Raw genomic sequence first — 16,835 nt, 5'->3', positions numbered from 1 at the left:
CCCTTCTTAAAACACATGATTTTGTTATCTTGAAAGAAAAACATACCACCCCACTGCCACACCCCTAGTTCTTCCTTAAGTGACTGGCACGAAGTAGCTACTGCAGTCAGAAATATTAGAAGTCAAATCTGTGAGGGCAACTTCTGAAGTCTGCGCCTAAAAAATACACCTCAAAGCACAGCGTGAAGTGATACACCAAGGTTTAGTGCACGGGATTCTGTCAACGCAAACGCATCCTCTCAGACTGGCCAAGTCCTCAAGTCTGGGAGACCAAGAGAAGCTAAGTCATCACCTTTAGGAGCTACGATTAGGGGGGAAGGTGGAGCCGTCACTGGGCACAAGTCCTCGTGTTGGCAGACACAGGCCCAAAACCCCTTGCCCCTCCCCTCACCCCAACAGATAGTGAACACCTCTTCACTTCACAAGTGTGCAGTAGAGTGATTACCGTACCTTAAAGCCACTGACAGCATGAGAAATGATTATTTCTGTACCATATGGTCAACCTTTTGAATTGTGACACCTAACTTTTTTTCCAATACATTATTATTATTATTATTATTATTATTATTATTATTATTATTATTATTATTATTATTATTATCTTAATGCTTTTTCTTTTCTTTTTAATTGAAGTACCATTAGTTACAATGTGTTGATTTCTGGTGCACAGCACAATGCCCCAGTCATGCATATACATACAGATATTCCTTTTCATATTCTTTAATACAATATAAAGGCTTTTTTAAGAAAGCAAAACTTCTGGCTATCTTTTTTTTTAGTTGAAGTATAGTCAATTTACAATGTCTTGTTAGTTTCTAGTATACAGCATAGTTCATGTTCTTTTTTCATTATAAGCCATTATAAGGTATTGAATGCAGTTCCCTGTGCTCTACAGCACGACCTTACTGTTTACCTATTTTATACATAGTCATTAGTATCTGCAAATTCTGAACTTTCAATTTATCCTTCCACCTGGCCTTTACCCCAGGAATCATAAGTTTGTTTCTATGTCAGACTGTATCTTTACCCTAGAAGTTCATTCTACAATTGGCTTCAGTCCTGCCTTAGGCAAACATTTAGCCACTTTGCGCAAAATGGGCAAAAAACCTGAATATTTCTCCAACATACAAATGTATGAATGTCCAACAAGCACACGAGAAGATGCTCAATATCATAATCATTAGGAAAATGCAGATCAAAACTACAATGAGATACCACCTCCCACTCATTAGCAAGGCTGCTATCAAAAGCCCTGGAAAACCACAGGTGTTAATGAAGATGTGGAAAAATCAGTACTCTCTACATTGCTGTTGGGAACATAAAATGGGACACCCGCTTTGTAAAGTACTTTGTCAGTTCCTCAGAGAGCTACATTATGACCCAGAAATTCCACTCCTAGGTACACACCCAAGAGAAGTGACAACTATGTCCACACTAAAATTTGTGCACGAAGGTTTTGGCTTTATCTATAACAGCAAAAAGTGAAAACAACCCAAAGATCCATCAACTGATGAATAAATAAAATGTATATATCAACTCAATGGAATGTTATTCAGCCTTTAAAGGAGTGAAATTTTGACACATGCAACAAACATGGATAAACCTTGGAAACATTATGTAGTTGAAAGAAACCAGTCACAAAGACCACACATTTTGTGATTTCATTTACATGAAATTCCTCGAATAGGCAAGTCTAATAGAGACAAGAAGTAAATTAGTAAGTGGATCCCTAATTTACTTTAATTAATTTAATTGGGCACGGGAGGTGTTTTACTATATTGTTGGGCTTTGCAAAGAATCAGCTTTGAGTCTATTTGTCTTTCTTACATTTTTAACTTAAAATTTTATCTTTATTATAGCTTCTTTGTTTTGATTTACTGAGCTGTCCTTGGGTGATGGCTAAAGGTTTCTTTTGGGATGACGAAAGTGTTCTAAAACTGGCTGTGCTGATGGCTGCACAAACTGTGAATACACTAAAAGTCACTAAATTGTACACATAAAATGGGCAAATTGTATGGCATGTGAAATATATCTCAATAAATCTCTTGCCCCCCAAAATGGAAAGAACTTCCATACTTATTACGTAGAAAAAGAATAAACGACTTGATCAGAACACCAAAAATGGGAAAAGGAGAAAAAAAGTGAACTAAATAAGATGGAAGGAATAAAATCATGTCTGTCATTATTTGAAGTGGGTACATACTGATTTTTCCAACTAAAGAGTCTATCACGTTGTGTCAAAAATACATATCCATCTACATGCTGTTCACAAAATACATGCAAATAGTGCACCAGACAAGGAGATACCAGGCAAATGCAGGGGAGCAGAAAACAGGAAGAGCAAAATGAACAGCAGACAAGCTGGATTTAAAGTTAAGGGTATAAGCAAGATGAAGAGGAACATTATAAAAGGCACAGTTTGGCGGGAAGATATAAAAGGTGTTTAAATACATACGCACTGAATAATATGGCAACTAAAGACTCTTAAAAATGCAAGAAGGTGGTAAAAATTTAGCCCATCAGGTGAGAATATCTATTAGCAGAAAGAGAGACACAGAAGACAAAGAGAAAAATAGATATCCTTACTTCCCTCAAATAAAAAAAACATACATTTTTTTTTTTTTACCTATGTATCCCACATTTGTAAAGATTAACTGCATACTTGGCAACAAAGAAAACCTTTACAAGCCTTTCAAATGAAAGATTTAAAGGGCAGTTCTTTGATCACAATCCAATAAAATTAGAATTAAATAATTGCTTCTTGGCCTTTTGGCTAAGATCAAGTGGAGAATTAAATAATCAGGTTAAAAAAAAAAAAAAACCCTTAACTACCCAGAAATTAAGAAATATACTTTTAAACCAAAAAAGAAAAGGAAGACCAAAAAAAAAAAAAAAGAAATCTTGAAAACAATGAAAAGGACAACACTTTATATCAAAACTCATAGAATACACAGGAAGTTACTACTCTCAGGAGATTTTTGTGTCAAATGCCTTCAACCTTAAAGATTTTTTTAAGAAAGAAATTTTGTACTCAGCTTAACCAATTAGAAAAAGACAGCTCAATAAATCAAAAGGAAGAAGCTATAACAAAGATAAAATTTTAAATTAAACAATATATAAGAGGGCCAAATAAATGCAAAGCTGATTCTCTGAAACGACAAAGCATATAGAAAAACACTTTACATGCCTAATGAAGGGTAAGGGGGAGAAGGTGGGTGATGGGGGGAGAAGAAAGTTGGAGAAAGAGTGAAGGAAGGAAGGGGAGGGGAGGAGGGGTTCAGGGAAAGAAGATACACGAAGACAGAAGACGAAGGTTGAGAACAAAGACAAAAGAAAGCAAGGGCAGACTATAAAATCAAACCAAAGAATCATTTTTCCAAACTGTGAGGAATTTTACGTTAACAAATTTGCAAACCTATAAGAAATGGATGATTTCCTAGGAAAACATAAATCATCAAAATGATTCGGGAAGTGGAAAATTTCTAAAAAGCATCAACACCAGACAGGTTTTGGCAGCTGAGTGGTACCCAGCTCATAATTCTACTGTTTAATGGCAGCAGGCAATTAAAAAAATAATAAGCCAGTTTATTTTATGAAGCCGAGCATAATTTTAATACCCAGACCTGAGAGAGAGGAGATGAGGGGGGAACAATGAACAAGTCGGGCTTATGATGGATTAGTTACAGAAACTCTGAGCGAATACTAGTAACAACAGAATTCAGCCATCTATCAGAGATACACGCTGAGGCCAACTTGGATCTATTCCAGAAATGTAAGGGAATCTTAAAACCAGCAAATCAATCAAATTTACTTCATTAATAGGACCATAGTGATAAATGAATTTTGATCAAAATAAAGGCATTTGATAAAAGTTTAGCAGCCACTCCTTATAAAAATTAAGTAGGATGGATATAGAAGGAGATTATTCATGAAATATTGAGTGAGGAGAGCGTAACAGAGAGGTATATAAAATGCGCCTGTATTTTGTTCAACAACGACTCCCCCCAAACTCCTATCTTTACATGTATACGCACAAATATGTTTGTGTAGGAGCTACAAGTTGTCAACACGAACTACATGGAGGCAGGCAGTGAGGGGAATTCTAACAAAAAAGCGTCAAACAGGATTGCGGTTAAAAACCAGGTATGATACTAACACGTAGAAATAAAATGGTATTTTGTGTGTAATTTTTAAAAGACTGCATAGTTTTAAAAAGACCAAGAAAAAAAGCACTCCTTTTGTGTTTAACGCTGCAATCATCACCTGGCTTTTCCCAGTAACACGCTGAGGGTAAGAGACACATGTCAGTATCACCTCGCATTATACTCCTTAATGGGTGCTCATCGGCCGCAGGTCAAAGTTTAGGCCGAGCCAGCCACGCTTCCATCTAGAGCGACTCTGGCTTGCCAAGCTCCTGATTCCATCTCTGGGGGAGACGCTTTCAAGAGCAGGAATCTGAGCAAACCACCCTTTGGTCTCCCTTGGTGCCATCCCCTTGGTCACATTTCCTATAGACATGCTGGTCTCGGGTGTTCCCTCAGCCTTAGGACGTCTTTCTTATGAAAGTATCTATTCTGTGGGTCACAAGCATTTGAGCACCTCCTGTCTCCACCACCAGGCTCTATGCTTTTCTTATTCATTTCTCAAGCCCCAGGTTCTAACACAGTGCCTGGCCCATCACAGGCAATCTATCAGTATTTGCCAAATAAATGAAATATATTCAAAAGAAGAGATGAAGCCTAAATTCAAGAACTTTTCTTTTTGGGGCTGTTTAGCTTTCATTTCCCAGGCAGTTTTATGAAAACATTTTCCAACCTTGCTGCCAATAACCTGCTGGGATGAAAGAATGTTGGCAGAACCCAAGGGGCACATGGCTTCGGTTGGTCCTTTGGCAGCAGGGACATTGGGAATTGCTCTCAGGAGCCCAGCAAGACAGTGGGAAGGGTACTTTGCCCAGTGCCTCCGGTGTTAAGACTGGATATGATCTCATCCAGTACCTGGTGCTGCTCTGTGGGAGGTGGCGCTCTGGAGACAGAGCTGGGACAGGCATCCAGTGTGTGTCTGTCTCCCAAACCCTGCACACTGCATCACAATGCCTTTCCGAGAGGCAGACTCAAAGACAGCTGCAGGTCCTCACTCCCTCCCAACAAAGTATCTCACACACCATCCTCAGAAGTCTGGGCTCTACTCTGTCAGCCACTCCAGCTTCCTTGATGGAATTTGCCACCTCCCAGAATTTACCTACATCTTTTCAAAATCTATTTCTTCTCTGCCAAACTTCTCTTAGACAACGCGTGTACACATGTATGATATGCAGTGTGAATTTACACTTGCTGATATTTACCTAAAATTCGCCTCTTTCAAGGCGAATTGAAAGAAAAGCCTTCTTAGTGCAGTTATCTCCAATTTCCAGTGAGATGCTTTTCCAGATTTTACAGGAATTCTGAATGCATGTCCCCGTAGGTGCTTTAAATTATGGCTCAGTTTCCCAGCTAGACAGGAAAACCAGATTGGATATCTGGCTGAAACACTAGGTAAAAATGTGAATTCTGAGAGAAGGTCTGCTCAGTCACAGAAATTCAAAATCTTTATGGGGTACACCCCACTAACTCGGCTGCAGACTCCCAGGGAAACTTATTTAAGATGCTATTGATTCTCCACTTTCCCCTCAACGTAGAAGGAGCTCAAATAAGCAAGGCTTTCCCTAAACGCTCTCTAAATGATTCCACTTGTTTACATTTTTTCTTCCCAGAAAATCATCTTTATCCTGATACCTTATATTCTGTTTGTAACTCTGTTTCCCAAACTTGAGAAAACAGGTCTCCTCCCACTCTGGTTCTTCTGAAGTAACTCAATTTTTAATTGCCTTCACCATGGAAGCTTCTTGGAGATTCTGAAATGTCAGTATTGCATTCACCCACTGGTTTCCTCTCTGCCCTTGAGGCGGGAAGCCCCATAAAAAGACCAGCAGGACCCCCAGGCAGGGCCACCACTCTCCTGCCAGCACATTTAGGTTCCCTGGCCCAGAGTCTCTATCTCACTTTTTGGCTCTGAAACGGCTTACTTAACCCTAAAATTCTATTGGTTCCCTGAGCTCACTTCTGATTGGTTATTTCCTTCACTCCTGATTGGTTATTTCTCTCACTCCTGATTGGCCCATTTTCCTAACTTCTGATTAGTCCATTTGTAGTACTTCATTTGCATGGATCTCACTCCTGATTGGTTATTTCTCTCACTCCTGATTGGTCCATTTCCCTAACTTCTGATTGGTCCATTTGTAGTACTTTATTTGCATGGAGCTCACTCCTGATTGGTTGTTTCCCTCACTCCTGATTGGTCCATTTCCCTCACTCCTGGTTGGTTACTTCTCTCCCTCCTGATTGGTCCATTTCTACAAAGCTTGTTACTATTTAGTCAACTTTTGTTATACCTTATTTGCATTGACGTTGCAAAGTGTAAACTGGCAGCCTATAAAACCCTGTGTAAAGCTACAGAGGGGGTTCCAGAGCTTGGAGTGTTAAGTCCACCGGGCCAGCTGGCGTAATAAACCTGAGTTCTCCAACTCTCTGAGTGCTGCTTGGTCTCTCGCCCAGATCCAGGTTGCTGTCACAACTGAGCTGTAGCACTGAGCTATTACACATTTTTTCTGCAACATCCTCTCAGAGAGGATGAGGCCCAGCAGGGGCAAGGGCAGTGACCATCTGTCATTGATGTCTGTCACCTGCTCATGGGGTCTCTCTCCCCATCCAACCTGGGTCCCAGCTGATGGGAGTGAGGTCCTGAGGCCCCTCACAGTGTCTTCAGTGATTCTCTCAATGCCGGGTTCTACTGGGCCACCTGCCCAAGATCACAGGGTGGGCACTCAGCAGACTCTGGGCCCTTCACCCTGGGCTGCTCACTCCCCACCAGAAACTGACTGCCAAGAACCTTTCACACCCTCTACTGCTTCAAAACATCGATGTGCAGTTAATAACTGTGTTTAGAGGATCCACTACACATTGCTCACCTGCACCTTCTCACCTGCCTACTTCCAAGGTACAGTGGGAACTTCACTGAGAGCATACAAATGATTCATTTTTATTCTTTAGGCTTTTTTTCTCATTGTCCTTCGTGAATCCTTGCACCCTGATTAGCAAGTGGCCCTACTGATGTGAGTTTGCCTGTCCCCAGCCATCTCTGTTCTTCAGTGTCTGTGCATACAGGACTATGATGACCGCTCTGACCCTGCCCCACTGCTACCAAATGTTGACAAAGCCAACAGGAGGAGAGTTCATTTCTTGCCCACATAAATTTAGTCCAGAACATACAGGTCTGATTCACGGGTGGCTTTGCTCCAAACCGTGATTCAGACCCAAAGTCCTTTCATGTGGTGGCCCCAGCATCTCTGACGTGTGGCCCAGAGGAACCTCCCTCTTGGCCAGGCCTGAGAGTGGGGTCCACACTTTGGCTCCTCTTCCATTGCCCGGAATCCAGGCAGCGGCCCCCCTCACTGCCAAGGGGGCTGGGAAGTTAGGTGCAGCCACCGCCTGGGATAAGAGTCAACAGGTGAGATGGATTTGGAGAATGCCAATGGTCTTCAATTCAGAGCCACCTGCGAGGGACTTCTGCATCAGCTGATCTGCCCAGCAGACAGTATGTTCCACACTCAGGCTTCAGTGTGATGCTTCCCTGTCCCCTAATCAAAAGGATATGTCTACCCTGTGTCACTTAACCTCTCTGGGACTCGATTTCCTCAGGTTAAAAATAACAATAATAACAGTACTGACCTCACAGGACTGTTACTGATCACGTAGATTAGAAAGTGCTTAGAACACTACCTGGTACTCAGTGATGTACAAGGATTTGTGAAATAATTTCAAGGGTACGAGGAGCTGGCCCTCCTGCAAATCACTAACAGAGTCCTGTCTTGGAGGTTTCTGGCTGTTAGGAAGTGGGCGGGTTGTAGAAGCCCAAGGGTTGGTGAGTTTCCCAGAGGCCAGCGAATTCAGTCTCCCATCCAGGATGGAAATCCCTGTAAAACATGTCCCAGACTTGCTTCAGTGTCTTCCCTCCCGGGAAGGAATTCATGCCCTGTGAGCCACCCCAACCACTCTTCCACAACCTGGGTCCTTAAAAATGCTCAGGTCCTTGTAAACATTTCCTCATGATGCCAATTCCCACCCCCATTCAAAAAACCGACTTCCACATCCATCTATTCTCTTGTTCATTCACTCACCCAACAAAACTTGAGGAACCACCACATGCGAACCATGACCAGGACATCCAAGATCTCAGGCCACATGGGACTGAATTCACTTAGATGGGTGTGAAAAGGGGCCAGAGGGAAGGTGGGGATTTTAGATTCTTGGAGACAGTGACATCTGAACCAAGAAGAGACCAACGAGCCAGGGCTGCCATTCAGGTATCAAGAGGAAGAACATTCCAGATGAGGGCCTGGCGGGCCCAAAGGCTCTGAGATGGACAGGCCATATGACTAGAGAATGTTGAAAGTAGGACAGGGCCCAAAGGTGACACGGGAGAGGAAGGCTAATGTGGAGGCCCTGCGAAGGACTCTGGAATTCCCTTTGGCCCAAAGTTGAAGCCGTTGAAAGGTTTTAAGCAGAGAAGTGAGTGGATGAGCTTAGGTTTGGAAAGATCACTGACAGAGAGAGAGAGGCAGGGGCCTGTGGGCACCAGCAAGACTGGACTCTGGGAATCCAAGCAGACAAAGGCTCCAATATCCTAGTCAATGAGTGAGAGTGTCTTGGTTAAAGTTGGTAGCAATGGCAATGATATAAGAAGCAGAAGGATTTGCAGTTCTAAACATTTTAATAAAGTGATTTATTAAATACACACCTAGATATGGTCAGATAGTCACACTTTTGTAATAATTCTTCCTGGAATTCACAAACCAGGGGAAGAAAATTCTTTGTACCGTGTGCCAGTCTGGGCAGAGCATCCCTTTACATGATAGGATATCTGAGGTATTCATTTATTCTTTCACCAGGACATCCTCCTGTCCCGACCCTGAGCTAGTACTACACTCCCCTTCGCCAGTGAAGGTTTTACCACATTAACTTTGGTTGTCATCTTCCCTCTTCCTTCATTAAAGGAAAGACCTCAGTGCAGCTCCATGGATTCCACCACTGATTTAATCTAAGCACTGATTTCTCACCAAATCTGCCAAATCCCATCTCCATGGGATCCAGCATTTGCTAAGTAAATCCACACCCATGTCTGAACCTGGAGTTCAGATTCCAGCTACAGCAACTTGCCATGGTAACAATGACAAACGTCAAATTTCAACACATTTGCACTGAGGCCTCAAGTAAGGATGGATACTCAGCTCAAGGGAGAGGGGGGCTGCCCGAAGGCAAAGGTGGCATGCCTTCTCTCCCCGACCCCAGCCTTTGCCCACTCTGCTCCCCTGCTGGAGATGCCCCTTCCTGTCCTTTTTACCAGACTCATTTTTATTCTTCAAGATGCAGCTCAGGGGCCACCTGTGCCAGAAGCAACTCCTCTTCCCCAGCCCAGCTGGATGAGGTGATGCGTCTCTAGAATCCCACCTAAATCCATGTTTACCTTGATCACGGACTCTTATCTCTTTTTCTTCACTTTGTCTCTCCTACTGGACCCCAGGAGACATGCCTTATTTATCATTTTATCCCAGCAGGGCTCAATATGCTTGCTGAATTAACACAGGGCACATCTCATACACTGCTGGTGGGTGTAAACTGGAAAGCCATTTGGCTATATCTGCTAAAGCAGTGGTTCTCAACTGCAGATGATTTTGGTCCCCACGGGACATCTGGCAATGCCTGGAGAGACTTCTGGTTGCCACAACGAGAGGAAGGGATGCTACTGGCGTTCAGCGGGCAGAGGCCAGGAACGCTGAGCATCCTTCAGTGCACAAGACAGCCTCCGCAACAAAGGACTCCCAGCCCATGGTGTCGACAGTGCCGAGGCGGAAACACACATTTAATCTACAACCCAGGCAATCCTCCTCCGAGGTATATACGCCCCAGGGAAATTATGTATCTGTCCATATAAAAACAAGCACAAGAATGTTTGTAGCAGCTTTATTCATAAAAGCCCCAAACTGGGAATCAATCTCAAAGTCCACTGATAGGATAATGGACAACAAACTGGAGTATTTATACAATGGCATACTCTGCAGCAAAATAAAAATGAAGACTGCTACATGCATCTCACAGATGCAACGATGAGCTACAGAACCAGGCCAAAGTAACAGGCAAAATTAATCGATGATGATGGAAATCAGAACAGTGGTTACCCCTGGGGGCAGGGAGGCACTGACTGGGGAGGGGCTGGAGGGACTCTCTGCGGTGCTGGAAAGTCTCTTCTCTTGACCTGGGAAGGTGTGCACTGTGGCTCATGCACTGTGTGTGTCACATCTCAATAAGCTTTAGTCCATGGGACACTCCCTAAGGGCCATGTTACCAGCAGGAATTGCACATGGGTTTGCTGCCTTGGAAACCAGATTTTCTAAAGGACTCTGGTACACTGCTGGCTGGTGTGTAAGCAGGTGCATTTCTAGTAGGCTATTTCGCAAGAGACATCAAAACTCTTAACATGTACAAAATCCCTAATTCAACTCTGTTTTGATCATTTTATGCTAAGGAACATATTAAGGATGTGCACACAAACTTAAGCTTCAAGAATATTTATCATAGCATCGTAAGTAGAAATAAATATCTATAAATACCAGGGCAGAGGGGGCAATGAACCCAATGCCCACCCAAAGGGAACTGTGTAATATTATAGATTCATTAAAATGACGTCTTAAAATTTAAATGGAATCTGTTTACAATATATTAATTAGAATTAAAAAGCAGGTCACTCAACAATGAGTAACCTGAGCTGTGTGAAGGGCACACTCAATGGGTTATTTCTGGATAACAGGAGATCATGGGGTTTCTTTAAACTGTATCATTTTTCTTTTTGTTTTTTCCTAAAATGAACACATATTACTTGCGAATAAGAAAAAAAAAACATACAACCACAGCTCTTAAAAATAAAGGTGAGTTTTCATCTGTAAAACTGAGCTCTAAACCACACATAAACTCCCAGGGTGCTGGTGTATTCAGAGCCCTGCTCCCTGAGGACAAGCTCTAACCTCCCATCACAATGGCTCAGGGAAGCAGGGATTAAATTAGAAGCCAGATAAAATCCTAAATCTTCTGTTTCATATCCTAATCCAAAGTCATCTCATTACTCCCCCCGACCCCCCACCACCCAGACTCTGGCAGAAAAGACCCATCTGTCTTTCTCTGTAAACTGGAGATGAGAACTCCTCCCACACAGAGCACCTGTGAAGATTCAGTGTGATGCTGCGTGAAAAAGCAAGTAACACGTGTGAACTGTGGGTTATTAGCCCTCTCGTGAGCTCGAGTTCCCCTGCCCCTGGAAGTGACTCCCAGAAACAGAGCAAGACGCCTCTCCCAGGAAGCTCCCCCCTCTGAATTCTGTGCGCCCACAGCATGACTCTCACGCAGCAGTGCGCGCGACTTCTCTCGTAGCTCACCGCGATTTGAGGTCCTCCTGGAGCCGCAGGACGCCTACAGAGCAGCTCCTTACCCGACCCCGCAGAGAGGGGTCCAGGTATCTTAGCTCACAAATCTCATGGCAGAAGAGGGCCTCGGTTTAACTCTGCTTTTAAGAGGAAGATGCTTCCCTTCTTCCTTGTTAGTCAAAAAGACTACACCGAAGAAACCAACACCAAACTCTAAAGATAAAATACTTCACAATGTTAATTTCCAATGTCATACGTTCCTCCCAGCTTGTCAAGGTCATAGCTCCAGGCTAAATGATGAGAGGGTGGCTGACATGGTCAACATGGAAGGAAAACTCCTAAGGAGTCCATTCTCCCATAGAAAGAGCGAACAGCTCAGATTGCAGCCTGCTGCGACAAAGGACCGACAAAGCCGAACAGACGGGAAGCCCCCGAGCATCTGTGCATCTGCCTGTTCTTTTGCCTCCTCGGAGAGAACGAATCACAGGACTGCTCAGAATAAGAAACCAAAAGGGCAGGAGCCCAAAAAGCAGCTGAATTTCATGCTGTTTCCAAAGAGGGAGCTTGCATGCTGCGCTGGTTGTCTGCACGGTGGGCAGCCGAGTTTGGCAGCTTGATGGGGGCCACTTCAGGGGTTTTGATGCTGCCAGTCTGGTTAGGAGAGGGTCCTGGGTCCCTGAGCTCCCAGGCTGACCTTCCATCCACACAAGTGTTAGGAGTTTATCAACCAGCCCCCCAAAACACAGTCTATATATTTACATCATCCCAAGGGGACCCACACCTCAAGGCATGACCAGAACCCAGAATTGAGAGGAGGGGGGGTTGAGGGGAGGGGGAGAGAGGACCTCTCCATCCACAAGTGCTGGTTGCACTTCTGGAGAGCCTGATCCAGGAAGTTAAATACGCTGGGGGGAGAAAAAAAAGAAGAAGGAAGAGGCTGAGGAGCCTAGAACAGCCTGGAAAGCAGTTAGGAGTCTCAATCTTAACCCCAGAAATGCTTCTCCCTCCCTCCCTTCCTCCTCGCAGCTGGGCACTAAGTATCTCTCTACTGTGTGCATTCTCCCCACAGGCTCTGACTGCAGATCAAAGGCACGGCGGTGCCCTGTGTCTACACCTCCCTCAAAGGCAGGAACTCTGAAATGGGTTCCAGGTCCTCAGAGGGCTCCGAGACAGAGGTTATGATCTCTTTCTAATAAAAGAAACCACACTCCGCACAAGCAATATCATTTACACATAAGACAGTTACACACATAACACGACTATTTACATCCATACGTGTACACATGTTTTTTTTTTACAGCAGAAGGCAGGCAGGAAGCCTGTTCCAAGAGTCTAGAATCCTCTGTTTTCCTCATCTGATTCTAGCAGCAAAGGCAATTTCTATTAGAGGTTTTCTTTGCTCAGGGCTGATTACAGATCAAAATGTCACCCTTCTGCTTGGGTCCCTATCCCATCACACCCAAATAAACTGGGGAACAAAGATGGAGGGAGAGCCAGGTTGCACTCCCTCAAAGTGGGGCGCACACTCTTGTTGGAGTGTCTTATCTTAGCTACTGCACTTCAGTAAACTTAGCAGCTGACCTCTCTGCGCTCAGAGCGGCCGTGGCGCAGCCGAGCCTCTCAACACACCGATCCCTCTCCACGCCACCAGGCACAAGGATTTCCTCTGACCAGCGACATATTTCTGCATCTGTTTTCAGCACCCATAGATCATACTCCATTGTTTTAGGGAATCTGAATTCTTGCTCGATAAGCTATCAACTTTATCCCTCCACTGCCTCCCCAGCTCCCAAATTTCCCTTAGGGAGAAAGTGTTGCAAGGAGGAAGGAAATTCTTAATTAGGGCTGGAGTTTCAAATCCAGCCTCTACACAAAACTGGAAAACAAAACTGGGTATAAATACCATCAAAGAACTGCTAATGTCGTTGGTGAAAATGCTTAACTGTGATTCTCAGGTCCAGGTGTGAACTCAGTGGACATCTGAAGGAAGCAGAATTTGAATCTAAGACCAAATGACACACGATATTGCTCTTCATGACCGTTTAAGTGCTGCAGTGGTGAGATTAAATTGCTCCACTGCAGAACTTCTTCCATGTGTGGGTTACCAAGAAAAGTAATATTGCTTTAAATGTTATTTCAGTCTGTTCATCCTTCTCACACCAGCACGCTCGTGAATCTTACTCATAACCAGGCTTAAGCTAACACAATTTTCCTATTTTCCCCTGAGACACAGGGAAACGTCTGCGTGTCTCCCCAGCAGACATGTATCCCAAGTATTCTCAGATCAAAAATGATCACAGACACTCAGCTGCCAAACCAGGGCTCTCGGCAGGTCCAATTCTTAAGAGCCAATATGAAAAAGAGCTGTCTGGGGCTGTTAGACCTTGTGACATTTTGGAAAATGTAGGGGGTGTAAAAGGATTATACTGAGTGATGTGACCAAAAATTCCCAAACTCATAACCAAAGCCCAAATGAGAACGCACTTTTGAATTTACCCAGCCCCAAACGCTGCACAGCTAACTTGCACATCGGAAGCCCAGCTGTGGCCCGGCACATCCACACTGCAGCCTGCCTGCTAGAGGTTCGCAGACCACTCCCTGCTGAGAGTCCAGCCTGCCTGGCCAGCAGGCTGCAGCGTGATGCCTTGATCCAAGTCCAGACACCAGCCAGGGGGTCCCTTGGGCCTGGGCGCCTATGTGCTGTGCTCCGGACTGGCCCAACTATTACCAGGGAGAGCCCCGGGAAAGGCCGCATCACGCCCGGTGCGGCCACTCCCTGGTCGTCAACATCACCGGTTGCACGCAATTCGACCCATGGAAATGGTGTGCAGAAACAAGGGGCTGCCACAGAAGGCCGCGGAGCAAGGAACAAAAGCATCAGGGGACAGGTGGAAACGGCTGGTCTCCACTTCCCAGAGCGGGCAGAGGCTGCTGAGCCTCCGCAGGCTAAGTGGAGATATTTTAAAACAAATTCCCCCAAAAAGGAGGCAGTAAGGAGGACGTCGAGCCGCTAGAGCTGCCAGCCGTCCTCCGACCTTCTCCAGACATCAGGGGCTCGTCTATGACCACAGAGGGAAGCAGAACACACCTTAAAGTAATTGGTCCTTTCACTCTTGCCAGGTTTTTAACAAGAGATCCTAAATGGCAGGGAGAGGGAAAGTTTCTCGGATTACTGGAGACAACTGAAAGCCCAGTGAAGACGCAATGGGTAGGCTCTCCCTCAGCTCTCCCTGGGCCTCGCTCCAAACCGCTACCTGCCCCACCCCTGGCACCTGGTAAGGCTTGTTCTGGGGCCATCAATACAAAATGATTCACTCCCCCTCCCCAAGACGCGTCTGGTTTTCTGAATCCTCTCAACTAGGAAAGCCCAATTCTAATCCACTGCAAAGATGCGACCCCACAGGTGTGACTGACTTCAGATGTAGGACGCAGGGGCACACCCCCAGCAAGTGAAGGAAGCCCCCACCCCCACCCCGGCACGTCCTCGCCAGTAGAAAAGTGCTGCTGTGGCCTCCGCCACATCCCCTCCACACACGAGGAAGTAGAAGCACCCGCCACCCCATGCAGTCACTTTGATTTTCGCACTTTAAATCCCCGCTCCCACAGCCTCGTTTGTTTCCTGAACCGCACAGCTGCCACAGGCAAGCCCGCCCACGGAGCATCTGGAATTCTCGCGCCCCAGCACCCGCACCTCCCCCGGGCCGCGCCTTACCGCCGGTGTCCTCGAAGCGCGGGGGCGGGCGGTCCCGCAGCGTGGTGCTCCAGCCCGCGCCAGCCTCATCCTCCTCCGGCTCCTGTGCGCCGGGCGGCGGGGCGACGAGGCCCGGCGAAGGGCCCGGGCGCTCGGGTTCGTCGTCCGAGGAGGCGGCCGAGGAGGAGTGCGAGGCGGCCGACGTGCTGTAGAAGGGGTTCCCGCCGCTGTCCGGGCCCGACTCGCCAAACACGTCGTCCGAGATGTGCAGGCTCTCGTAGCGCGCGCGGGCCGCCTCGAGCAGCGCCGGCGCCCTCCTCCGCGCGCCCCCGCCGCCCTCGGCCATGGCCCCGGCCGCCGCCCGCGCGCCCGCCCCCCACAGCGCCTCCCAGCCGCACGCGCCGGGCCCCGGGCCCGCGCCGCGGCCCGGCGTCCCCCACCAGCGCAGCCCGCAGCACAGCGCCCGCCGCCCCGCGCCCGGCCGGCCCGCCGTCTTGGCCGCCTCGGGCCCAGCGCCCGGGGAAGCGCCTCGGAGCTCGGGCGCCGCGGGCTGAGGGCCGCGGTGGGAGGCAGAGGTTGTGGCCGGGACCAGGCGCCGCCGCTCCAGCCGCCGCTGCGTCTTCTCGGCGCCCGCCGCGTCCCCGCGCGCCCTCCCCGCGGCACTCAGCGCTCCCCCGCCGACCTTCCCGGGCGCGAGCCGCCAAAGGCGGGCCCCGCCTCCTCGCACCTCCAGCCCGCCGGCCAATGGGGAGCCAGACCCGGGCGGGGCGGGCCCTGCGCCGGCGACGCCCCCCTCCCTCCCCTCCGGGGCGGGACGAGGCGAGTTCTGCCGGTGCGGCGGGCCGGGGGAGGGCGTGCCGCCGGCGACAGCCACCGCAGGCTCCTCGCTGTCCCACGGGGGAAAGGGAGGAACCAACCGGGTGTGAGGGGGACGCAGTGTGCTCTTCCTGCCTCCGGAGCCCGCTGGCGGTGCGCGGACCCTCCGCGCTTACGTCCCCTTCCGCAGTCCGCGCCCTGAGCCCGGCGCTGGGGAGCTGTCCTCCCCGGTGGTTCTGAACCAGGCGCTGCGGAAACGCTCCAGGTAGGCGGCGGGCCCGAGGGTCAGTGTTCCCCTGGCTGTGCTGCGCTGCTGCTTCCCGTGGGTCACGGCTGGCTGCGCCGCATGCGCCTATAAATATAAGAGTTGTCTGGCTTCCAGGAACCTGGCTCTAATAGAAGCCGGCCTCTCAGGTCCATTTCTGGGGTCAGATACTCAGTCTCCCTTCAACACTCCTGTAATTCGAGGGTGGCAGCATCTGGAGTTAGGTAGCCATTCGTCAGCGACTTTGAGGTTTGACATCTTTTAAATTGAAAATATTCATTACCTCCAAAATATTGACTACTCTACCACCACTATTTCATTATCTCTTTCATTCAGACATTTGACACGTTTGTCTATTAAAATACAGCACAATCACCGGGCTTCAGTGATCTGAGAAACAGAACGGAAAAATTCTATCTGCCCCTCTTCCTTGGGCAGGAGTGTGTGGCGGTCATCCTGCTGATGGTAATACATATGATCAATCTGTCTTGTCTTCCTGCTCCCCACTCCCTCCCATAAATAGTGCCATAAGTCACACTGATGGTAATTGG

The 16,835-nt window shown here is 47.2% G+C and overlaps 1 protein-coding gene across 2 annotated transcripts in view; it reads right to left on the bottom strand.

Annotated features, from left to right (window-relative positions):
• Positions 1 to 15,571, bottom strand: part of PGBD5 (piggyBac transposable element derived 5) — an 80,915-nt gene extending 65,344 nt beyond the window's left edge. For both annotated transcript variants that reach the window (XM_032491849.1, XM_032491851.1), the window contains exon 1: positions 15,225 to 15,571. In XM_032491849.1, coding sequence (XP_032347740.1) covers positions 15,225 to 15,549 — 325 coding nt within the window. In that variant the 5' untranslated portion in view covers positions 15,550 to 15,571. The remainder of the gene's footprint in view (positions 1 to 15,224) is intronic.
• Positions 15,572 to 16,835: the final 1,264 nt, after the last annotated feature.

The sequence above is a fragment of the Camelus ferus genome, chromosome 11 (genome assembly GCF_009834535.1).
Source record: "Camelus ferus isolate YT-003-E chromosome 11, BCGSAC_Cfer_1.0, whole genome shotgun sequence".
NCBI lineage: Eukaryota > Metazoa > Chordata > Mammalia > Artiodactyla > Camelidae > Camelus > Camelus ferus.
The sequence above is the reverse complement of the archived record's forward strand: the minus strand, read 5'-3'. Positions and strand labels throughout refer to the sequence as shown.